Source organism: Neodiprion virginianus, chromosome 4 (genome assembly GCF_021901495.1).
Source record: "Neodiprion virginianus isolate iyNeoVirg1 chromosome 4, iyNeoVirg1.1, whole genome shotgun sequence".
NCBI lineage: Eukaryota > Metazoa > Arthropoda > Insecta > Hymenoptera > Diprionidae > Neodiprion > Neodiprion virginianus.
The window spans coordinates 23,492,860-23,517,440 of NC_060880.1; the positions used below are offsets into that span (position 1 = coordinate 23,492,860).

At 37.7% G+C, this 24,581-nt stretch overlaps 3 protein-coding genes and 3 long non-coding RNA genes across 6 annotated transcripts; 3 read left to right on the top strand and 3 right to left on the bottom strand.

The window, feature by feature from the left end:
• The first annotated feature begins 5,808 nt into the window (after nt 1-5,808).
• LOC124303299 (protein takeout) lies at nt 5,809-9,563 on the top strand. The gene is made up of 4 exons (XM_046760362.1): nt 5,809-6,154; nt 7,399-7,686; nt 9,054-9,203; nt 9,293-9,563. Exons 1-4 carry the CDS (start codon nt 5,980-5,982, stop codon nt 9,442-9,444), a joined length of 765 nt encoding a protein of 254 aa, XP_046616318.1. The 5' UTR covers nt 5,809-5,979; the 3' UTR covers nt 9,445-9,563.
• LOC124303310 (uncharacterized) lies at nt 8,963-9,381 on the bottom strand. Its single transcript, XR_006907884.1, has 2 exons — nt 9,240-9,381; nt 8,963-9,141 (listed from the first exon to the last, which is right to left on the bottom strand). It is a non-coding gene; the product is annotated as an uncharacterized LOC124303310 (long non-coding RNA).
• A 2,704-nt stretch (nt 9,564-12,267) lies between the features above and the next one.
• On the top strand, nt 12,268-14,825 carry LOC124303305 (circadian clock-controlled protein daywake-like). The gene is made up of 3 exons (XM_046760371.1): nt 12,268-12,667; nt 13,663-13,894; nt 14,024-14,825. The coding sequence occupies exons 1-3, from the start codon at nt 12,604-12,606 to the stop codon at nt 14,463-14,465; spliced, it is 738 nt and encodes a 245-aa protein (XP_046616327.1). The 5' UTR covers nt 12,268-12,603; the 3' UTR covers nt 14,466-14,825.
• On the bottom strand, nt 12,956-14,058 carry LOC124303309 (uncharacterized). The gene is made up of 3 exons (XR_006907883.1): nt 13,917-14,058; nt 13,657-13,829; nt 12,956-13,566 (listed from the first exon to the last, which is right to left on the bottom strand). It is a non-coding gene; the product is annotated as an uncharacterized LOC124303309 (long non-coding RNA).
• A 1,709-nt stretch (nt 14,826-16,534) lies between the features above and the next one.
• Nucleotides 16,535-19,350, top strand: LOC124303300 (circadian clock-controlled protein daywake-like). Its single transcript, XM_046760363.1, has 3 exons — nt 16,535-16,818; nt 17,069-17,300; nt 18,450-19,350. Exons 1-3 carry the CDS (start codon nt 16,752-16,754, stop codon nt 18,907-18,909), a joined length of 759 nt encoding a protein of 252 aa, XP_046616319.1. The 5' UTR covers nt 16,535-16,751; the 3' UTR covers nt 18,910-19,350.
• LOC124303313 (uncharacterized) lies at nt 19,066-23,590 on the bottom strand. Its single transcript, XR_006907886.1, has 3 exons — nt 23,519-23,590; nt 22,000-22,165; nt 19,066-20,554 (listed from the first exon to the last, which is right to left on the bottom strand). It is a non-coding gene; the product is annotated as an uncharacterized LOC124303313 (long non-coding RNA).
• Nucleotides 23,591-24,581: the final 991 nt, after the last annotated feature.

Below are 24,581 nucleotides of genomic sequence, written 5' to 3' on the forward strand. Positions count from 1 at the left end.
TATAACGGTTAAAAATTTTGTACATAGAGCAGCGATATTAGATTCCGAGAGATATTCGGAGGTATTTAGAAATGTAGTTTTGCTGGAGCTTAGGGGCAGGTTTCACAGAAAAGTCTTGAAAATTTTTATTCAGAATGACAGATTCGAGTAGGATGATTTGGATAATTTGGAAAACTTGGCTGAAAGTTAATACTGTTTTAAATTTGGATATTGGTCGAGGCTGGTCGCCCTGTACATCAGATTTGAGTGTTTGAAACCGGGTTAAATCTCGGGATCCAGCGGCTGTGGATAGATAAAATAATAGTAAACTCTTCGTTTTTGATTCTTGTGGTATAGGGAAAAAGTTGTGGTGCCGGGCCCCGTTTCTTATGTCAGGATGCTGCTCGCCTTGAGGTTCTGTCCACAGGGTCGTTGACTCTGCATTCTTACACTCGTTGGATAGTCGAGTGTCTCTCTTTATACAGGGTGTCAGGAATTGTGACAAGGGATTTGAGTCATCGAAATGGATCTTTTTCTTCACTAAAATATCGTGTGATAAATGCCGGATGAAATTCGCACAAATATCCAGAACGCGTCAAGTTTTTGCGAAAGTGAATTATCGCAGCTGGTGTGAAGAGTTTCTTCATCCTAACAAGAAGCCCCTTCTCCTCAGATCTCGCTGGTCAAAAAACTCTTCATTCTTCACTCGGATGAAAGGGTTCCAATTTTTTTGCTTCGTTAATACGAGGCTTTGCGATATTTGGACCGATTCTGACGCAAGAGTAGGCCAGTTGCATTTGATTACACATTTTTCTGTATCAATTTTATGGTCGAGATTTCTTAACTGCTCTTCGAGTTGATTCTGTATGAAGAATTTTTCTACAATCTTGTCTGCGTCACTTGCCAAATTCATAGAGAATCTCTCTGTAGTCTTGGTTTGTTAATTTGGCACTTCTACAGAGTCATGAGTGAAAATTTACGGCGAACAATTTCATTTGAGAATCGTGAAATGAAAAAATTATTTTAGAAAAAATGTCGAGTAATTTATTCTTTCGGATTATTGTTTAACGAGAATTGAGGTTCAAGGTTTTCGACGAAATTCTCTGACATTGAGGAAACTGTTTTCCGTGTCAGAGCTATTCTTGAGATGAGCTCAAAGTCATCAGTCAACTTGTTTTTCTGTATAATATGAGATGTACTCGGGATAAATCACTGTGTTTGTTATTCCCTACATGAGAACGGATTTATCCTTGTTACCAACGGAAAATTTAACTTCGGAGTTGAAGAATACATAAATGTTTCTGTTTGTGGTAATTTTTCATGAAAAATTCTTTGGCATAACTCACGGATGTGGTGTCAATGATTATAAAGTAATTAGAACTGCGATGCGGCTTTATTTTTGAGAATTTTGCAATGGTACGTCAGCTTACGATTTCTCTTCCTGACGCAGCCACTTTGTTCCGGCATTTCGAATCTACAAACTTTTCATCCGATTGCCAACGGTACTTTTAGTAAAACTCTGACCGGGAAGGGGCGATTTCATAACATGATAAAGCAATAACAGTCAATGAAATACGAACGGAATATTAAACATTGAAATAAGCTTCGCATTATACTTTTAATCGCCAGCTCTTAAATCGATTTGTCATACAAGACTGACGACTGAACTGCGCCTACTTATGCGTATAGAAAGGTTGGAAATTCCGGTAAAAAGTCTACCGCAAAGTTGTTGCGAGACTTCAAATCTTGTGTGAAACCGCACGAAAAATAACGATACTTTTCCGAAGATTGGTGAATTATGTGCTGTGTTAATTGCCGAATCCGCAAATGTTATAAAAGGACTTGATATAATTAAGGGCACCTGCATCCCTTAATTGAATTAATATTGGTTGAAATACAGATCTATATAATTGCTTCCGAATGAAACATAAATATCTAGGCTGACTGAAAGATTAGTGTTAAGAATGATGATTGTCTCTCAAAATCATTTTGGTTTATTTGTCATTAGTAGTCCACGGTAGTTGTATGGTAATGAATATGCCGACGTTATTTCTATTACAGAAGGTGGGTTATCACAAAGTTTTCTATTGATTGTTGTAAGTTAATACATCAATCTTTAGGATATATAATTTTTCATTTATGAAAAACGCATTTATCCCGCTAGGGAATCGTAAATTCACGTAAATTGTTAAAAAATGAGATATTGCCGTAAGCCTGCATGCTTCGGAAATGATGAACATATCGTTTTTCGATAATTTCTACTTTACTGTCATTTGCTGTCAATATAGAGTACACTAACATAAATTTCAAAGGGTCCGAACCCTCTGATTAATACGAGTAACCTTTTTCATTGGTCTGAAGGAATTCACTTTCTCAGCGTGACTGACTTGCGTTATCCACATTTGTCAAAGTCAAACTCATCATATACTGGTCGCTATAAATTTCCATCCTTGGTATGAACTCTGAATTATGGAAATGTGTTGAAAACAAAATTTTATCCTGCGTTCAAAGTTTACATAATGAGGAAGCTTATGTCGCATCAGTAAGCATGTGGTGAATATGACGTGTACAGAAATCCTTGATAAATATCCTGAAAGAAATTCAATACCGTAATTATAATGTGATTTATCTTTGGTCTCATTCTCAATTTTTGGTCTCAATTTGGGATTTTGAAATATTATCAGAAAAGAGAGTTGACAATTTACGTAGATTCTCACTTTTGACCGCGGTTACACTTGTGATCAATATTCGATGTAACGCGGGATTAACTTCTCAATACTTTCTTAGCCAATCGTAGTGACTTCAAGTTTCTAGATAAAGTAGTTTGAAAACTTTGTTACAATTAACATACATTCTTATCATCACCCTGTACAATAAGGTACAAAATATGATGTCATCGGCTGGAATAAATATTTTAGATTGCTACGACTGATACTTGTCACGGTCTTATGAAATTACTGTAACGAACGGGTTACATTTTTAACTTGCTTACATGGTAGTGAATTTGACCATACAGCAGTTTGCATACTGAAAATGATCGATTATCCTACGAAAGAATTTTTGTATCAATTTCACTTGATTCTTTAATATTTGTGCAATATCTTACGTACATACAACGAACTTTTCAGAATTGGATCAACGTCTTTCTTTCGATAAATCTTACGTCCAACTGTTACCTTCCGTGGCTAATCGGGATACGTCAGGCTCTGGATTGGGTTTCGTGTCGAATACCGCTACTGTCCAAAATTGGGTGTCGTTTATCTGGAACTCATTGCGACCAGACATGCATATGAAAATCGTGCGTAGACCGATTTGGCTTTTCAACGAATATAATAATCGATATATAAGCACCATTCCAGAGTTGCGTGATAGCGGTAAATTATCGCACTCTGCGAAATCGCCGTCTAGCCGTAGTTCGGTGTGAACGGGGCTTATACGACATTGTATAGTCTCAGCTCGGATATCGGGCCCGTATGACGAGCAGAAGAAGGTGCCCGAATGCCTGATTTCTTGCGAGTTGCGGGGGTAATAACGGGGACAAGAGGGAACCGCGACGCTGTTTAATAATTAATTTTAAAGTCAGCCGCGTTGCTGGCGTACCTTGTGACGTCTGTCGGTGCAAGCGCTTTCTTCTGCTAGCCCGTGTTCATACTTATTGCTCATTATACCTGGTTACGGCTCTAATTTGACGCGCGTGTTTCCACTGTCCAGCGCTGGATCTAGGATGTTTTCAAGGTGGTGCAAAACCGAAGGCTGCCGCCCGCCAACTTATCTGATTGTCAAGTCGATCTTCTTTTTTAACAACTGGAAATTTATTCACGTATTTCAGAAAAGCAACGACAGTGTGAAGTTAAAGAAAGAAACAAATTATTTGTTGCGCAAGTAAGTCGCTTAATAACATATTATGGAAAACAAAAAGGTCGATGACTTGTAGTAGAATTACAATAAAATATTACAATTTGGTTGATTATCTTACGAACGACAAACATTTAAAATCGCATATGGTATTTATTTTTGCCGTCCAGTGCATGGAACGACATATCGTTGATTGAATATTCTGAGACATTCAGTGCACCGTTGATGCCACGGTAAATTCTCAGGTGGCAAAGGTTCGAATGAGAAAAGCAAATATGAAATATGGAAAAATAAATGCACAACTGTTGAAAAATGATTTGTTATATTGTGAATGAAAAAAATCGAAGTACTCGCTGAAAATCGATTAGATATTACTTGAGTACTCAAAATCTTCCAACTTTTTCTCAAATATATTTGGAAAAACGGCATGAATCCTACTAAAAAAAAAAAAGAAGAAATTTCTCTTGATTTTTGATTGTAATTTGTTTGAATAAAAAATCAATCTACACGAACATTTTGGCGATATATTTTATGGGTTGATATGTAAACAACACATTTATCTTAAGAGAACCCGTTTTCTTATCTCTATTCGTTCTTGAATGATGGAAGATTTCATGAAAGGAGCTGCATTAAAATTATTTTTACATACCATTATCGGACAAATCATCTTGTACAAATGTTTTCGCAATCCGCCAACTTGCTTTCTTTCTTTGCCCCCTCCCTAGATCCGGCACTGCCATTGTTTAATGGCCTATGGAGATTGAAAAATCTCTCATGTTTAGCCAGGCCGATGATGATCGAAGATAAGATCGTGTCGAGGTTACTACGGGTGAAATTTTAACCTGTATACACAATTGGACGGCGGTTTACTTTGATGTGTAAAACTGGTTCCGGATCGGTATTTTTTTCCGATTCTTAATCGCCGCACTTTTCGTTTTGTTTCCTGTTTTTGCCAGCAAACGAACCGCGGCCATGCCGACATTTCGGCGGGTTTTACGTAGACGCGCACCTCTCTCTCTACGTTCCAAAGATACATCGTGACAATGTGATTTAAGTAGAGAGTTTTGACTTTCCTTGGGAAGAAGCCGAGTACTCGAAGGAAGTATGGATTTGACGTCAAAGACGTAACTGGAGGGGAAGAAAAGACTGTACACGCCGGTCACTCTCACAGCCCGAAGAAAGGTTCTCTATTTAATTGGCGCATATATATCTGGCCGATACATAGTCAAAAGTAAAACATATGAAACGTCGGATCTCTCTGGCGAGATGCTTCTTCGAATTCGCAAACTCGAAACACCTTACGATTGGAAAATAATTCATTAACTCCCCTGGCGAAAGGATATTAAGGACAATTTCTTAATCCAAATTCTGAACGATTTGGAAAACCGACAGACTTCGGAAAGTCTTATTATATTTTCGTTATTTTGAGAGACCAGTAGAGACAAGTTACAAAAAAATTTCTGAGAAGTAGAAATTTTTCTCAGAATCTTCGAAATATTTTGTTCGTCAGTCGACGTATTCAATTAATTTTCAAAATATTTCAAACAGAAATATCGTTCACAATTTCTCTGATAAATTTGCATTGATTTTCGGTTTTTATATCGAAAATCCGAAGAAGTTTTAAAGATATTCGTAGAATCTCTGATCAAATTTCTGTAAGCGTTATTTTTATAACTGCGTGAAAAAGACGAATCAGAATAAAACCGGTGACAATCACGGTATACGATAAATCTTTCGCGTAAATATTGAAAAATTGTGAAAAATATTTTTCCACGTAGCGATCGGCTAACAAAAACATATCTCGCAACAATCGTGCACGTCATGCAACAAACCCGCCTGAATAGTCAGGGGTTATAAATTATTAATGTTAGGAAGAAAGTCCTCGGTCCCATGTTGATGATCCCCACTCTCCGTCCTCCACCGAGGGCAATGTCAAGGCGATATAAGTCGGAGCCCGTCTCCTACCGGTCGACATTCTTCGCGGAGGAACCAGGAGGTAAAAGCCTCGTCACCCCGATTCCACGCGACTTGAGTGACAAGAATCGCAATTTTTCGACGTCTGAATTCCGCGGACGCTGTGGAGTTGGGGAGAGAAAAAAAAAAAAAAAAAGAAAAACTAACAAGTGCTGAAAGAAGTCGACGACGATGAAGGGTGCTTTAGTTTTTTTGTGCGCGAGTTTGGTGATCTGCCTCGCAGGGGTCGAGGCGATGGGCAAGTACAGAGGACTCGAATTCCTTGAGCCCTGCTCCAGGCGGAGCCCGCACTTAGAAGCATGCTTGGCTCGTTCGGCCAACATCCTCACGGAACACTTCAAACATGGTAAGTCGGCATGCAGAGAAGTTCTACCGCGGTATTCAAAATTCAAAAAAAAAAAAAAAACCTTCGATCATTCGACCGTTGACTGGAGGATTTACAGACGCGCTACAGATGGGAAAATTTTTGTCACGTGTACTATGCGGGTTCTTTTCGACGGGATGAAGACGCTAAAACACAGAAAACCCCATTTAGAGTAACAGTTTTCGATAAGCGATTAAATCTTCGGCCTGAATTCGCGTTGATGCCTTAGGCGGTATTTGAACAGCGGTTGATGTTTCCGCCAGTGTGTTAATTGGGAATATGCGGAACGCAAATTGTCGCCGCAACGACCGACGAAACAGTGTCTTGTATCTGTGCGCTCCGGCTCCGGACACGAGAATAAAAAACAGGTTGTAACGGTACTTATTTAATGGTCACCCACTGTCCTACATTCGAACAGGCAAAGGTACAATCACCTCTGGACGACGGTGCAGGACCGATATCACGTCAGCTACGTCGGTCGTACGCGTTATGTCGAATGTATAATAACGACGCGCAGTGCAACATCCGGTGTCATACGTTATGTAGATAATTTCACCTTGGACGGATCACTTGACTGAAAGAATTTAATTTACCTCACATTTTATCTCACGGAGATAATGTGAGTTGAGATCATTTTGCATCTTTTTTCATCTTTTTTCCAGGGCATAAAAGTAAAATAAACTACTTATTGTTAGTGAAACATAGGAGTCGTCGATTGTCGTGTCATTTTGCGACAGTGAATAATTCAACAAAAATGTATTTTCGAAAATTGCTCCTCGCGTACTACACTAAGAACAGAGATCGTTTGAGTCAAAAAAATGTTTTGTTACTTGAACTTAAGTTTTCCTAATCACGCGAAATCATTTGTTGTTTGAAAGAACCTTTACTGTTTATTGTTTGTTCGATCCGATCAAATATTTCGTCATTTCAACAAATATTATTCGTACTAAGTTTGCATAATTTTATCGCTTTCCGATAAGTACAAATACTTTGTTAAATGAACAATGCTATCTTTTCGCAGTGTGTTTGGAATCTCCCGTATTCATCGTTACCCTTAATCTTATCTACCGCAAAGACAATTTCGTGAAATAATATTTTTCATCTTATCTAGATGAGTTTTCGTATGAATAATCTTATCGTCTTACATGTAGATAATACGAATAATAATAAGGTTCCCTACGACGTACAATACCGTTTGAGATTGACAATTGCTTCTTGATGCTCAGGACTTCCTCAACTCGGCTTCAACGAGGTTGAACCTATCATTCTTGACGAACTTCACATCGCTCTTGGCGGCGGTCCGGATGGATACAGGGCTCAGTTCAGGGACGTCGAGGCCAAGGGTGTCTCGGCGCTACGCGTAACAGGTCTCAGGGCGCGAATCACCGATGACGAAGTTCAGGTTCAGCTCGCCCTGAGCATTCCCAGGATCAGGGCCAAGGCCAATTACCGATCCAGCGGGAAGTTGATTTTGGTTCAGGCCAGCGGCGCCGGCGATTACTGGGGCGAATACGGTAAATACCCGATTCCAGTTTTCTTTTTTCGAATCCGTATTCGGACTCACGTGACACCGCCAGGAATTAACGGAACGGTAAATGACGCGGAATTCGCACGCGCAGATTTTTGTATTTATGCAAATTCGCAACAGTTAGAATCTAAATCCGATGGTTCGCTGTACTTGACGAAGTATAAGTGCCATTTTGCAGTGACTCATTGACTGCATTATTTTACTCTCGATGTATATTCTTGCAATACGGTATTTTATTTCGACAAAGAATTTTTTGTTTTCATTCCATAGGATACGCGTGAATCAGAGAAAGCTTTTCAATCTAATTGTAGTCTTCGCGTCTAATCAAATTTACGTTTTTTTTTCTGTATAGTTTAATTTTTCATCTCAAATTCTCGAGTTATGGATTGTTTGATATGCATTACAATTATAGTTGAAATTCACGCGTTACGTGAAGATTTGTTGAGAATTATTCTCAATTAGGACTTCTGTGTATGTAAAACTGAAATATTCCTTGGCTGAAAACGACAAACTTGAGCAGCTAGTAAATTTTCAAAGTATTCAAATTGAAAAATGAAGGACCCGGAATTCTAAGAAATTAAATATTTCCAAGTACTGTTCATAAGAATTTATGTTGCAATTCTCGAGTATTTAGTTCAAGTGAGCAATTTGTTTTGCAATAATTAATTATCCAAATGGGATGCTTTCCAAATATTTGTAAAATGTTTACATCTCTTTAGAACAAATTTTCTACAGTTAATAGTGTCACTCGAAAATGCAAAAGAATATTAGCATTTAGGAGTAAAGTTGCAAGTATTTCGCTTATCTACTGCTTGTGAGTACACAATTATCTAAACATACCTCTAATTAGAAAAAAATTAATCTTACCAGATTATTTCATCGCTATACACGACCAAAGTTTGAAGTTTTCTCAAGTGATACTGCAGCTGACGGTTGTAGATTTAAACGATCATTTCGAAGGTAAAAGTTAAAGTCAATGTTCTTGGAACGAAAACAGTGTCCTGATTTGCAAAGAAATCGAGAGGCTCGCTAATGTCCTTCAACTTTCTCCGGGAATACGCTGATTAGTTCACGGTGAAATTTTGCATTCATTAGCGCACGGGTGCTATTTACCAGTAATTATTTACGCCTAACCGACCGATTAACGCAATACGCGTAAGCGACGTTTGCTGCTTGCTTACAGGTGCAACTAGCAGCCGTTTCTCCGTGAAATTGACGTCATTTTGATTATACGATGTGCGTAATGCCATGAACAGATCAAATCATGTCTAAAACTTTGGGTTTTATTTTCCGAGGTATCACGGTGTTAGCAATCTTCTAAGTATTTGACGATAATCCTTTCTTTTCCTGCAGAGGGTGTAAAAGCCAAGGTGTTCATCAGAGCCAAGCCTACTCCAATCGGTGGCAGACAGTACTTGCATCTTCAGCAGCTCAAGATGGACTTTAGCGTGCAAAACATTAAAATGGGTGTGGAAAACGTCCACGACGGAAACACGATTCTTCGTAAGTATAATCGCGAATAAAAAGTTTATCAAATACCTGCAAGCGTTGTTTGTCCGAAAGTATCGATCCCCTCATTTTTCAACTTGCAGAGGCTGCCCTCAACCTGTTCATCAACAGTAACAGCCAGGAACTGCTCAAGGAGATGAAACCGGACCTCAGACGGAAACTCGTCCAGGTGATGACGGCCTTCGTCGAGAAGTTATTCGACCAGGTACCGTACGACGCGTGGATCGAGGATTAGACCCGTCAATACACTTGGAAATCATACAAATATAGAATAATACAGGACCGAGGCTCCTCGCCTCGAAGGAAAGTCAGTTCCCCCAGACTCAGGCGCAAGTCACACTTCGTCCGGTCATTTTGACAATTAAAATTCAGACTTATCTGTTACTATATTCAACGAAGAAGATTCGCCAACTCCCGTGCCTCTGTAAGCTACTCGGTTTGGCCTCACCTCGGGATAAAGACAACCAGTCCATGGCCAGGGTAGCTGCAGATGTCCTTTTGAGTGTTCTTCACCTGTAAATTGAAAAAGCGAACGAAACGCGTCTTTTGACGATTCGAAAGGCGTGTGATTATCCGTTCCAGGCTGCACTATTAGATAGATTTCGCATGTGTGGCGAGTAGCGAAACCCGTTGTAAATGCACGTAGCCTTGCCAAAATTTTATATCGCAAGAATTAGCGACCTCCTATAATCAGGGAATCAGGGCAATGTTAAATTTCTCATTTATCTCCTTCTGTACTTCACCTACGCTATTATATTATCCAGTGCAGCTATAGTTCATCGTATGATTTCCGTACTACTATATAATTCGATAACAGTATATTATTACTTAGTTTGACAATGCAAATTTAAAGCTTATTGTTATTGTTAAGGTTCAACTACGCGTATTCCCATTAATTTTTTCACTCACGCAACGAACGTTAAACAGGCTGGCGAGAAAATTCCAAACACGTCAGTTTTGGACCTTTGATTGTCTCTCCAGTTGCTAGTTTGCATTATCGAAAATTTCAAATATCGACGAGCGTAGCCTCTACTCACGCATTGATCAAAGCATCAAAGCATCTAAAAATCTTCGCTTCATTAGTTAAACAATCATATTCCGTCATTGCATATAACTTAATTGTTTAAGTTGATTTGTTGTTTTGTTTTGTTTTTTTCTTTTTTTTTATGTAGAGTTAGTACTTGACTGCTACCCGTTATTTGCACCATTTTATTAGTAATAATAACTGCGATTTTATATTTTCCTTTCATTATTGATAGTATGATGACTTTGTTTTGTCTGTATTTATTTAATATATTTTACAATTACAAGTAAATATATCGTATTTTATTTTTCCCAACACGTTGTGCAGTCAATTGCCATTCAAGATATTCAAACTTGGCATACCTACGTGACATTACTTTCAATCGACTCTTGACATATTCCGTCTTTTTATTTTACGTCTCTTTGAAATTTAGTTACCTAAGGCTGATTACACGATCAACAACTATTTTCGAGGCTCAATATGATGTTACTAACAATTGACGAGCAACTTGATGTGAATCTGCCCAATAAATTTCATATTGCAGCCTTAAACTGCTCTGGCCGTTCCAGATAAAGTTGCAAGCGATGAAAAATGTATATCAAAAACTGTGCCAGTTACTATCAAGCGAGCGTTTAGTTAGATTCAACTTTTACGTTTTACTGAACTGGCTTATGGACATTTCCAATATCTTCAAATCCTAATTCTTTGTAGGACAGATGCAAACAAAATCAAGGAAGATTTTTTTGGTTTTTTTACGCGTTATTTTTGACATTTTTCAAATCGAAACTGCTGTAAATTCTGTCGCATTCTCTGCTTACTGCATTGTGAAATGATTTTGCAATACTTGAGGCAAAAAATGAATATTCAAACATTGCAATGGCGGAATGTCACGCCTCTACCTATCACCGTAAAATCGAAACAGCTGCTACAGTTCCCGTAGTAATTATTGGCGCAAAGATGATATAAATTGCTCTGACTAGATAGTCGATGGTAGCAAGATATCTCGTCTATTGTCGTTCCGGTGCGTTATATCAGCGACAGCTAGTATAACAGTTGCGCAATAGTCATCACAGCCCAGGCAGCTCAAAGAGACTATTACGGCTTAAATGGCATGTTCGCAGCCCTGTTATAGCCCCGTCATTCGGCTCCGACATTATCTCAGACGTGAAAATTGCCTGATGTTATCATGCGATGCGGAGGCCTTGGCTTCGCTTATGTATTTACCTGCTCTTGAATAAATCAGAGCATTAGATCGGCTGGTGGTTCAAATTTCGCGATGGATCCAAAAACTATGGATGATAAGTTGTAATCGAGATAACGGTTTCAGATAGTACGATCAATTTTCATCGACATGAACGTATCGATAATCGTGGAAAACAAATTCTTCTTCGCATAAAAATAACCTGGAATATCATGTTGATCATGTTGACCGTGTCGATCATGTGCCTAAATGACAGAATCTTTGTAGTATTCGTACACTGAGAGAAATTTTTAGTTTCGCTTACCGCTCAGTCCTTAACTATTTTCATTTTTTACCACAACCGAAAAATATAGATCTAGGTACAAAATGAAAATTAAAAAAAAAAAATTTCTAGCTGTTACCGGAAAGTCTAGTATCCGTTACTATTCTTTCTCATTACGATCACTCTTACTATATTTTCTTGTAACTGTTGCGAAAATTTAATGCTTGTGAACAATAAATTGACGTTAAAGCCTTATTTAACCAAGAAAGTAGAGTAAGCCTCAGAAACTGATTTTGCGTTGCAATTACCAAAAAAGGATCGACAATAGCGCAAAATGGGTACGCGTGCCTCGTTTTTCGTAATTCCAACAGTATTCATACAGTTTTTTTTAACGATACCTGTTTACTGAATTTTTCTAATTACTATAACAAATGAAATTTTTCTTAGTGTATCCGGAAATCAACGGTACGCCGCTAATTCATTCCGGATGAATTATCCGTACTCGCTGGAGGTGGAAGTGTCTCGACGATGGAACACTCGAGTTACATGGTTAGTTCCATCGGCGTCAATAAATGGAGTCCTTGCCTCACACATATCGTAAGGAAACTGCGCGGTAGAATATGACAGTTTGACTTGGACGCGGCGAGAGGAGTGAGGGTTCTATAAGATCTTTGGTCAGATGAAATTTTCGTCATTTGCAACCAGACCATTCCTTTGGCACACATCTTCGAGTAGAAGAAAGTAGCCAATAAGAAAGAAGAAGAAAAATCAGACCATTCGAAACCATTGTCGTTTTCAGTGGTTAAATTTGGTTCAACCGAGATTTTACCTAAACGAGATTAATTCGCTCTCGTTGCTGATCGGTTATTAATAAAGAAAAAAATTTTCACTCTCTCGGGTATTGAAAATGGTAACTCTAATGAAAGCCGTACTGTTTGTGATGGTGTCATTCGTCTCGGCTCGTGAAGTCCGTAAGTATTATATCTTGAGAAAAGCAACGGTGTGCCTTCGTTATAACGCGACTCGGTTGAATGAACACAGTCGCGGAATCAACATTTTGTGATCTATTTTCATTGAACTTTGTATTCATCAATTTCAAGGCTTTTCCATTTTCTAAGTGTGTATTAATTGGCCTATTCGTAGCATTATTATTTTTCCCTCTTTTAATAAACGGATGAAGTTCGTAATTGGCAAGTACGAGAATTGAGGAAAGGATGCCGGTTTAGATAATGCCATTTAATACTGTTTTCGTGGTTCCATATTCCTGGTAACAATTGCTTTTCAGGCAAGCTGTGTAACTGTGAATTTCACATGAAAATCGAAACAATCAATCCTTGAGGGGATTGCTACGAGTTAATGGTTGACAAGGGATTTATATCTCATCAAATAATCGATTGAAGATAGTTTTATTCGAAATTATATAGATCAAGGTATATTCAAACATTTCTTTTAATTCATGTCAGTTAATTAAAATAACTTGAATTGAATCAAGTAATTCGTTGTGGAGCTGTAAATTACCAAAATTAACCCACTTTACCAACCGTAAACTCGTATATTAACATAAGTTGTTTCAAAGGCAAATTGCTGCTTACTCTATTTTCCAATTCTTACTATACGTAAATCAACAAAATTCAATTGTTCAAGGTTATTGCTTTTCATACGTACATAAAATCTAGATAAGATTACAATACTTTTCAGTGAAGTGAATCGACTTTTGCATCACTCTGAATACTGTAGTAAAATGAGCTTCACAGCAATTTTAAACAACTTCAGCAAGACAACTTTTTAACTGTCTTCTTAAATGTTACATGTTTCGAACATTGCTATAAATAAGGCCCAGATCAATTTGTTCAAATCGATGTCCTCAGACCTGAGCCAATCAAATATACGCGAAGTGTGAATATATCTGGCACAAATTTGAGTATTGGGCTCAAGATTAATAAGTTGGACATTTGTCTACCTGCAGCTGACTTCCTCAAGGTGTGCAAGCGGCAGGATCCGGACTTGCCAAATTGCGTATCCGAAAGCATAGATCATCTTCGGCCACTTCTTGTGGATGGAGTTGCCGAATATGGAATACCTGCTTTGGAGCCCTTGTTGCTGCATGAAATAGTCGTTTCCCAAGCAGGCGGACTGAAAATTGCAGGGAATAACATTAAAGTACACGGCTGTAGTAACTTCGCCGTAACCCATTTGAGGTGAGTGTCATCCACGTTTCACCTTTCGTGCAGCACGTGGCACAATATTTTTTCAAGTGTCGATTCGCGATAAGACTATTTTGCGAGCGTTCAATCCAGGGTACCAGAAATACGGTTTCACTGTTTCAGCATCGAACTCTCCACGATTGACGTTGAGGTGACGATCGAGTTGCCGAACTTGTGGATCGAAGGAACCTACTCCGTAGAGGGTAAATTGTTGCTGTTGCCTGTGGTCGGGTCGGGACCATTGCAGATTAATCTTACCTTGTGTAAGGGCGAAGTGAAAATGCGGGGAAACGTGTTCAAGGATGACAACGGCGTCGAGCATCTGAGCTGCGCCGAAATGGACTTGAAGATTTCTGTCGGCAGTGGCGTCGTGCGTCTCGATCATCTTTTGGGAAAGGATGACGCGTTCGGTGTCCTTGTCAATTCCGCTATCAATAAGCACTTTGACACATTCTTGAAAGAAATCAAGCCATTGCTGGAAGAAGCTTTATCGGACGCTTTCAAGGATATCGCCAATAAAATCGTCGAGCCCTTCAATTACGCACAACTTTTGCTGAATGATTAGATCCGCGAGAAAAGTTGATAATAGGAGAAGTTAAGAAACTTGTTACTGGCGGAAGAAAAATGCTAAATCCGTTTTTTTTTTAATCTATAAGATAAGTATCGAACGTTGCCAACGAATAGCTAAGAGCAAACTCGAACTTATTTCTAGATGACAAACAACTTATTTGTACAAATCGAATTCATATGCTCGAATAGGTGTGAAAATATACTCATGTGACCACGTACTCGTGAATTAATTAACACTTGTACCATTGCAAGTATAATACATGTATGTTTCAAGTCAACAAACATAATATATCATCTAAACAATAAATCATGCACAACTCGTTTATCAAAGAAAAGCTTGTGCAGTCTTATAATATTCTGAATATAAATTACCTCTCATTGCTCTTTTCTGCAATTCCAAACATTCTCAATATTTCAGCAGTTATTGGTTGAATCACCAAAAAAGACGTAACCTTATCTCCATTTTGATATCATTTCTGGTCAAAGATAGTTATTCCAAAGTTTCGAAGCTCACGTAGTAGACATGTTGTACTGTTACGCAACACGGGGATTGTGTCAGATAACGCAAAGAGATGGTTACAGTTCTTGGAATTACATGCTTGGACTGAAAAGTACTCCTAGATATGAAAATTGCCCGGTAGGAGCATCAACGAAACACACAATCTCGAAATGCAGACGTATCATGCCGTTGTTGGTTCTAAACTGCGTCATCAGACGTAAGGAAGTTTTGTCAGCGAATCAAGTATACAAGTCAGGCCTTCAGTTCTTGTGCACATGTTATAATTTCAGTTGCACCTGTTCGCTTAATAGCCCCGAAATTTGTCAGAACTTTTCGAGGGAGTTTACATCACGTGGTGGCTTTTAGTAATCGAGTTACGAGACAATTGTGATTAGTCAAGTTCTGTAGAATATAATTGCTCACAGCCATAGTTGAGCAGCTATGAAGCGCGATCTCCTGAAATTGAGGCTTGTGATATATTTTCTCTATGGCAATCGCTAAAAGTATGCCAACACAAACGGGGAACTTTTAAATACGAGTATCGTGTGACCTATTTCGTACGATATCAAATTTTTGCGACATCTTTTGAGGGTACATTATACCTGTTTTTACATGCTGCGTTTGCATTCTTTGATCTAATTGTAAGCTAAGAAATATGGTTTAACACAATTCAAGATGTGTGGGGCATAGAGTCCAGATAACAGTGGTAGAGAAAACAGAATAAAACAAAGTCTCAAGCTTTGTGATTGAAATCAATCGAATTGAATTTAAGTGGGAAAATATTTCACGAATGTGAAAGCAATCGGAGTCTCCGCTATTATTTACTCTACCGTTTTGCATCATTTTTTCAACGGATGTTCTTTAAACCTGACATCCTGTCTCGTAATTACTATACTGCTCACTTATTGCACCCCTTCGAAGAGCATGACAAATAGCATCAGGATGCTAAAACACTGAAGGAATGGTTATCTTTTCACAATAATCACAACAAATTCCTGGTATGCTTATATTTAGCTATTAAATATAGTTCAAAGTATAGGAAACGTTGGTACAAATATCTATCAATGGAACGTTACGGAAAAAAAAACTTCCGGTGCAAAGATAAATTGGCAACGTCATACCTTGTTAACCAGCAGCATGTATAATTTTTTTTTTGATTCATATTTAACGGTGATGGTTTATCAAAGAGGTCAACGACCGATGATTCGACGATTTTACTTCAAGAAATCGTGCAGACATAGTCGGCTATATCCACTGTGTAATCACGAGGATAATTCCTTCGTTTGGCCAGCTATTGGTGATTCGTGAAATCATTGAGTAATTTTTGTGAAAGTCAATCATTTTTTTCTCGGTTATGCCGACAACTAGATAAAATTAGGTATGATCTAGATGAAACGCAACCGTCTCCGGAATGAAATAAATGTGCTTTCAAGGCATGACGTATTGAAGAAATTCTCGGGTGGTGGACAACGTCACCTGGACAAATTCGTTATTCGCATATTATACGATAACCTTCGAGACTTATGCTTGTACGTAGTAGGAAAACAATTGTTATTACCAAGATGTGGTGGGAGGTAGAGAGCCCTATAAGGTCTTCGGACAGGCGTCATATTCTTCATTTGCTACGAGGCCATCCCGAACTATCGTGGCAATCGTCAGTACGCATCGATCAAGAACCGAGAAGTTTCTTCGCAAAGCTTCGGTTCGATTTCACTATTCTTCCGGCCATTGATACCATCAGAGAAAAAAACTTTGTTCCTTCGTTCTGCTTCATCGTTGAACATGACACTTTTAACGACAGTTGGAGTGCTCATGGTGCTGGCATCAGCATCTTCGACTGCCGCTATTCGTAAGTGAATTTGCACACAAGGTTCTTGATTTTCGAAAACTTCGTTCTCTTTCCGCACCTATATTTTTTCAAGACCTCGTATATAAATGTAACATACATTCATTTGTCCTGATTATGCACTTTTGGATCGATAGGTTGAATAATCATAACACTATTAAAAATTTCGTGACGATAACCGAATAACAAAATAATTCTGTTTCAACCCGTCTGACGCAGTAACGTTGATTAGCTATTGTTGGTGTTTACACAGCAAAATTCATCACCACCTGTAACCGGAAGGACCCCGACATGCCGAATTGTGTAATCGGCATCGTAACCCGTCTTCGGCCGTATCTGGCGGCAGGAATTCCGGAGTTTCGGATCCCCCCTCTGGAACCGTTGCACCTGAGGGAGCTGGTAGCTGTCGAAGGACCGGGAATCAAAATTTCTGCCAAAGAAATTGACACCTATGGCTGTAGTGATTTCACAATCAAGAGACTAAAGTAAGAAAAAAACAGTATAGAAGGTATTGCCTATTAACAACAGGCATGTAATTCGATCAACATTTTTTGAGTGCTAATGAAAATTTTTGTCAGCTTGGCAAAAAAATAATGTATTCAAGTCAGATAGATATAAATGTTTCCTCGGGCATGAGCTTGAAAGAGGAAGAATAAAAATCGTTACACGGTATTTTCGATCGCGATTTTGTCTGAATCGACATATATCTGTGTACGCGATATTTCCTCGCGAGACATTCTTGGAATGTTTATAACAGAAAATTGTAGAGCCATTCGACCCTCGAGTCGATCACAAGTGGCAGTTGTTCGTTAAAGCTTTTACGATAGCGGGAATTACGATAGCAATGATAGACTGCTTGAAGCCAGGAATTATTCCGATATCACTCGCATAGGATAAAAGTAGTTACTGGAATCTGGTAATTGGTGTAACATTAATAGCCTAATCATACGCTGATGAATAGTGGAGGATTGAATGACGTGCTCGCGGTGACGATCGCGATTCGTATAATTTTGTAATGGCGCGTGACAATGAGAAGCATTTCATCAATTGCAGTGTTTAGGATAGCAGAGATTAAAAAAAAAAAAAAAATGAAATAGCAGAGCAAGTTCAGAGTAAATCCAATTTTGGGATCTGGTTCTCATAATTGTAAACCTAATGGTTAAGTATGCTAAATTCGTGTACAGGTTACCAGAATTAGTCTTTCGAAATTAGTGTGGCTCGTATAAAGTCTTTTCATGCCATTCGAAGTCGGAGGATTGTAGCTTTTGCGAAGACCAGAGGAGTGGCCTTCACTGCAGAACTGCAAGACATGGAATCGCTTTAATTTAGTATGCATGACTTCGTATGTTGCAAAGTGACTTGAAGGAAATATTTTAACGTAACTTCGAACGAGGGTTCAGCTATGCTTGCAATTAAGTCCGCCGCTTATTCGTCGTGATATCTTCTGTAATGCTTCGGATACGTGAAGTCACTTACATTTCTGGAATCTTGACTTTTTCTGTTTACGCTTTGGTACAGCCGTTAGAGAAATTCTATGTTATATGGATTTGTGAAGCAGCTCAAACGATTCAAACCTTGGCGTACCCTGCATCCTCCGAATCCCTTATTCGAATTCAAGTTTTCGTTCATTTCAGACTCGACATGGACAATTTGTACGCCGAAGCAGACGTTGACCTTCCGCATCTTTTCATGGATGGTCTTTACTCCGTTGAAGGCAGGGTATTAACGATACCCGTCACTGCAAGGGGCACGCTGCGAGGTAATTTCACCAAATGCATAGGGTACCTCAAAATGCGGGGAGAATTTGTGAAGGATGAAATGGGCGAGGACCATCTCCACTGCACGTATTTCGACGTAAAGATATCCGTGGGCAACGGCCATCTCCGTCTAGAAAATCTATTCGGGACCGAGGAGCTGCTTGGCGACCTGGTCAATCAAGTGATAAACAGTAATTTTGACACTATAATGAACGAATTGACACCAGCGATAGAAAAAACTTTGTCCGCAGCTTTTAAAAGAACGGCGAATAATATCGTCGAACCTTTCACCTACCGGCAATTATTCCCCGATGGTGAAAGGGACACGTCAGGATAGTTTACACGACATGAAATTCCAAAATGAGTCTCACTGTCTACGGGATCAATTGAAAAATTGAGACGGAAAATCTAAATATACCAAAAATTATTTGTGTATTATGTATGCGATAGAATTACTCAATAAACGATTAATAAATTTTTTTTTGTTGAAAGATCACCTCACTAGATTAGAAAAAGGGAGCTCAGGTTATTCAGAGATATTGATTTTTGATTAGATACAGTACCTGTATAATATAAGATATTCAAAAATAATTGTCATATTTTCGGAGATTCAACTATTTAATACACAACATTTATATTATACTCCTCAAGGAATTGATTTTCATTATCCTTTATTTTAAAACAAGTTTTAGACAAATATTGTAATGAATCGTTGAATGTACGAATAAATAATAATAGTCGTGAATTCTACGGGAGACGTAGAGCGAGTTTCAAGGTATTTGAGTGTTGAACTTTGAGATGCACGTTACAAAAAATTTTCAACATATTCTTATCGATGAATCATGTTATTTAAATGAATCTATGCCGGTGTGCTTTATAATAAAATGGCTACTCTGCGAGGCGATGCCACGTTGAAGGTAAGATATAAGAAATTTTATGATTTGTGTAAAAAAAAAGTTTTTCAAAGTGTAAAACAGTCTCCTGATCTCTCGTTCCGTTGATTCAAATCAGCGAGTCAAATTCAACTGACTACGAATATTTTTGATCTTTCGAATAAAAATGTGAGATTGGATTTGCCAATACGACGCACCCTATTACAACTGAGCTAAAACGTTTCGCGGACTTGGAATTTTGCCAAAGCTACCTCCTGTCACTGATTGTGAGTCACGGACTCGGAAGTCGTCACATGACAAACAGATATGATTTTAACCAATATTCAATCAGACAAATTCATTGACGTAGAAAGTATAACATAAATGGTAAATTTTTGGTACAACAGAAAATCAATCATGAAGTAACATAAAATACAGAACAATGTGATCCAACTTGTCAGTGTGTTGTGAACAAAATAACTATGCGTAATCGGATTTTGTTAACCCCTGCATTAGTAGATTATCCTGTTCGTCAAAACCGATCAAAATCAAGAAAAAATAAAATCGAAAGGAGCGAATATTTCATTTTCCTATCAATACAGAGCTAAAAACTTTTTGTGGCGGAATCAAATTGAAGCAGACTTTTACACAAACTGAAGCTCTAAGCCTTGGATAATTTAATTTTCTTCATTTCTCAATGAAATTATTTCACTCGATCTTTCACTGCTCAGAGATAGTTGAAATATCGACGCCACCTTTGCATTTGTTCACAAAATCTTGTAATATCACCTCAAAATCGCACAATGATACTTCTAATCTACGGAAATTGTCTCTCCAACTTATCATTTTTTTTTTCAGAACATACACAAGACTCTAACGCCATCCGATAATTTTCAGCGAATTGAGATTCAGCGTGCTTCGGAAATATTGCTGGCTTGTCTAAACAGTTTCTACAGAACGTAAATTATATACGAATGAACCAAGGAAACAGACTGGTCACACCGATGTACTCACGCAAGAATTTTCTTCTTTTTCTTCGCTGTTAGATTTGGACGTTGAAAAATTGGAGTGGTTCTCATTTCATTATCATTTCAGTACGACGCGTCAAAACTAGAACAAAAGGCAATGGGCATATTGAGGGAGCAATCCCTCAAAAAAATGATCTATAAAAAAAATTCAACTTGCTGTTAGTGCCTCTCAAGAAACTACTCAAAACGTCGAGTCTAAACCTTTAGGGAATTTATGAAGTTGACGGCAATAAAATGAAAAATAAATTGATATTCTCCAAATGTTTAGCGATCCGCCGATTATTATAGAAGCGAATCTCTGGACGTACGACGTGAAGTTTCCAGAAGACGTTAAAAATGCTAATGCAGGATTTTGGGAAGTCCGTGAAGTTCTTCTTGTTCGAAGATGGGTACGAGTTATGCTTTTCACTCAAACAACGTGCGGAATTTTCATGAGTTTTACATCAACGCAATGGTGATTATTCTGTTCGTGGAGTTGTGAAAAATGCGTTTTCCGCGTTGCGACGTGTAAACGTAATGTGTGCTCAAGTTATGCAGCTTATAGAAAAATTGATGGAGGAATTATGAATTGTGAAGTAGAATATCAATTTTATGGAACAAGAAAAATATCGCCAAACGAGTGCATCAATTATTTTAGATATCGAAAATGCATTCATTCGTATAATTTGAAAGATTTCGTTGAATTAAGTAATTGATTAATGGGGTGACTTGAATTCATTTTTTTTTTTTCTAGGGTCGAAGCAATTTCACTCCAGTTACATAAAATTCTTATTCTATGTTTCTAATATTGTGAGAGTAAAAAATACTGTGTTACTTCATTAAAAATACGTTGAACTTTCGTAACGAATGATCTGTTAATTCGTCTGTCGTTCGAAGAATCAATGACAGTAATTTAGACTCAAAAAGAAATTACTCATGAATTTTTTTACAACAAAAGGATTTCATTTAAATATGAAGCTATTGGATAATTCACTTCCTGTGGATGAGAAAATTTGATTTAATTCGATGAAAATTTATATCAACTCAATAAAGTTTTGATTCGAACAAGCAAATTTGCCAATAGGTTCCCATTCGAACAAATCTTTTTTCTAAGTGTAGGGAAATATCGAGTAAAGTATTTTATAAAAACTTGGGTAGGAATTTACAAATACAACCAATATATTATTTTGAATCACTGGAAAGTTGTGACAAGTTTTTCGGCAGATTTTCGGTGAAATTTTTTCAAATTTTTCTTATTTTACCCAGCGTTCCACGCGAGAAGTTTTTTCGGTGAAACGATGATACTGTATGTAATAGTTTGTACTTTGCACAATAAATATTCGACATGCATCCTTAAGCATGGTTTTAGGCACCGTTTTTAACTACGACAATAACACTTGACGGATTCAAGAATGACCGGGGCTGGTTTATCACACAACGTACGATCGTTATGCAATAGGAATCACGTCGAGGAACTTGGAGAAATCATTACGACAGACACAATGACAGGGTATACCAGGAAATTGTGTCCGACACGGAATTGCTTACCCAGTAATTTCACATAACAGACACGTACTGTACATGATATCATCTTGGCCTTAGAAGGAAAACTTCTTATACTTAGAAAATGGCGTCAGTCATATCTCCAGACGAATTTTGAAACCCAAGTATGTCGACGTTCCTTCCAAACTGAGAAATGGTGTGTGTCGATGACCTGCTTTTCATAATGTTCTTTTTTTTTTTTTCTTTTAATTTATTTCATTCTTGCCTATAGATTGTTCGTTGATGTTCGTTCAATAGGTTTTATGTTTCAGTAAACTCTTCTTAATTTAGACGTGGTAGTTTTATAAAAATCGGGATCTTACACGGCCTCGTTTTTCACTATTCAAAAATACGAACTCATTTTTTAAGCGTGAGAGGAATATGTCTCCGATTTCGAGAAATTCACTGAACTACTAAGGTACTTTTTTCAACTTGACGTCTGGCTTGTGAGTTTCGTAACCACGGCGTTCATTCGCGGATCCAGAAATTCAGAAACTCATTGAAGAAAATTAAACCCCATACTAAAGGAATAGTACCTATTCTGGAACTCTGTGTGATTCTCCTCTCATATGAAAGCTTGTTTAATGTCTTGAGGTTCTCAAAAAGTATTGCATTAGTGTCTGGATTCGTGACTATATTATTCTACTTATTCGGAATAATTAGATGCGACAAATGACCAAGGTTGTGAGAGTATAATGATTCAGATAGTAATGCATTACCTATTACCAATATAATAAATAATCCCGCAAACCCAAGATTTTTAATCACCCGAGCACTTAAATAACACAATTAATAATGGTCAGAGTTTGAAAAATGAATTTGAATGACATTAATCATGTCCAAAGTAACGAGTACCTTTTTTTATCACACCGCTAATTTTGACTTGCATTTGATAAACGTGAGCTGTGAAAATGGAATTTGTCGCGCATTTCTATTGCTCATGCTGATTTTCAATTTCAAGTGATCAAAGCACGACTGCGTTGAAATTCTACAGGAATATATTTTATTTGAAAAAAATGTGGGTCTGCAAAATATAAAGCGATCAGGATTCGAACACGTGAGATTTCCATTGCCAACAAATCCATTCGCTTGCCCCGAGACTGCTTGGAGTCATGAGTTTCGCAATTGACTCGCACATCGGTTGCAAGGTCACATTTCTTGTTCTCACTAACTATATGAGCGAGTGAATGATACGAGTGCCTGCGTCAAGTTCAAGTCAGAAGAGAAAAGTGCGTAAATTGACAGACATTTATTGTCTTGACCTCTTCTAGGTGATTCATGCCTACATATGCCGTATATTGTACTGCATTCATATTACGTCCAAACACTATATTGCTCAAGTTTCATAAAAAATAAAACACGACGAATAAGCTAATTCGAAAAGTAAATTAGGATTACGATTGACGTTCGAATGGAAAAAAATCTTATTCCTGTGTGAAAATTTTGAAAAGCACTACTTTATGAAGAAGTTGAAATGGACATATTTCATAAAAAAAAAATTGTAAATATTTTTCCAACTACATACCTGTCATATGTTTGAGATTGAGCGTCTCGTTCGTATTTGATCTGACGTTGGTGATCGGAGTAAAAAATTTTCGAAGAAAAAAGTAGTTAAATTGTGTTACTTTGCATGCAATTGAAACATGCAATTCCGCTCATTGTCAAGGATGATAATGGAGGGTTGTGAAGGATTATTGCTGTCATTCCGAAGCGAAGATTGACAAACTATGACGTATGTCTTTAATGTTTTTCTCCTGCATCATATCCGCACACACATTATGTCCGTAAAAAAATTAGGTATGCACGATAGGTGGATCTTTATAGTTGCACTTGTACATAAACCTACCGCCACATCAAAGTAGTTTTTCTAAAGCTGCAGAAATTGAGTGAAATTTAATGAGCAGTGATTAGATTTTTTATAATGAAAATAAATGTCCAAAAGTATAATAATATCCGTACCGAGATTTTTTTTGCGTTTATTTATATAATTTGCTTGGAAATGACGAATAATGTTTTTTTCTCATAAAGGTATTTATTTTTAATTTCTTGGTTACCACATCTGGTAAAATATGGTAAGCTGAAAGTTTAAGCTGAAATGAAATGACGATAATATGTTAAAAACTTTTTAAACTGTTTGTAATTTTTTTATTCGTATTTATCGGACTAGAAAAATTTTTTCAACGAGAAAAACACATTGTTATACAAAGAAGTAAAACTGGCTCTTTATGACACAGTCTTCAAATAGCTAATGAATAACCGCAACACAGTCTGCGTTGATTAATTTTTTTGTGCGGTACGCAAGTAATAAAACAAAGTTAGCGGCCACGATTTTCACCTGGCTGTTCATCGCGTCAGAATAAATCTCTCTAGCGTTATTCGGCCGTTAGGATTAGCTGCACCTTGATTTCGTACAATTCGAAACGCGATTGAAACACAGCCACTGTTCCGAATGAGCGAGTTCAAGACCTAGTCCCCGCAACATTGAGGGCCCCGAACGAAAAGGTGAATCGCGTGAATTTTCAGATCATATAAATAACCCAATTACTTAAAGGTCGCTGAGAGAAACGAAACCAATAAAAACCAGGAAG

What these genes read in the sequence shown, in the direction of transcription:
- LOC124303300 (XM_046760363.1), top strand. Translation starts at nt 16,752, where the DNA reads ATGACACTTTTAACGACAGTTGGAGTGCTCATGGTGCTGGCATCAGCA. An exon ending in ATCTTCGACTGCCGCTATTC is followed by an intron (nt 16,819 to 17,068) that starts GTAAGTGAATTT and finishes GTGTTTACACAG; the next exon opens with CAAAATTCATCACCACCTGT. An exon ending in TTCACAATCAAGAGACTAAA is followed by an intron (nt 17,301 to 18,449) that starts GTAAGAAAAAAA and finishes CGTTCATTTCAG; the next exon opens with ACTCGACATGGACAATTTGT.
- LOC124303299 (XM_046760362.1), top strand. Translation starts at nt 5,980, where the DNA reads ATGAAGGGTGCTTTAGTTTTTTTGTGCGCGAGTTTGGTGATCTGCCTC. An exon ending in CACGGAACACTTCAAACATG is followed by an intron (nt 6,155 to 7,398) that starts GTAAGTCGGCAT and finishes CTTGATGCTCAG; the next exon opens with GACTTCCTCAACTCGGCTTC. An exon ending in CGATTACTGGGGCGAATACG is followed by an intron (nt 7,687 to 9,053) that starts GTAAATACCCGA and finishes CTTTTCCTGCAG; the next exon opens with AGGGTGTAAAAGCCAAGGTG.
- LOC124303305 (XM_046760371.1), top strand. Translation starts at nt 12,604, where the DNA reads ATGGTAACTCTAATGAAAGCCGTACTGTTTGTGATGGTGTCATTCGTC. An exon ending in CGTCTCGGCTCGTGAAGTCC is followed by an intron (nt 12,668 to 13,662) that starts GTAAGTATTATA and finishes GTCTACCTGCAG; the next exon opens with CTGACTTCCTCAAGGTGTGC. An exon ending in TTCGCCGTAACCCATTTGAG is followed by an intron (nt 13,895 to 14,023) that starts GTGAGTGTCATC and finishes TCACTGTTTCAG; the next exon opens with CATCGAACTCTCCACGATTG.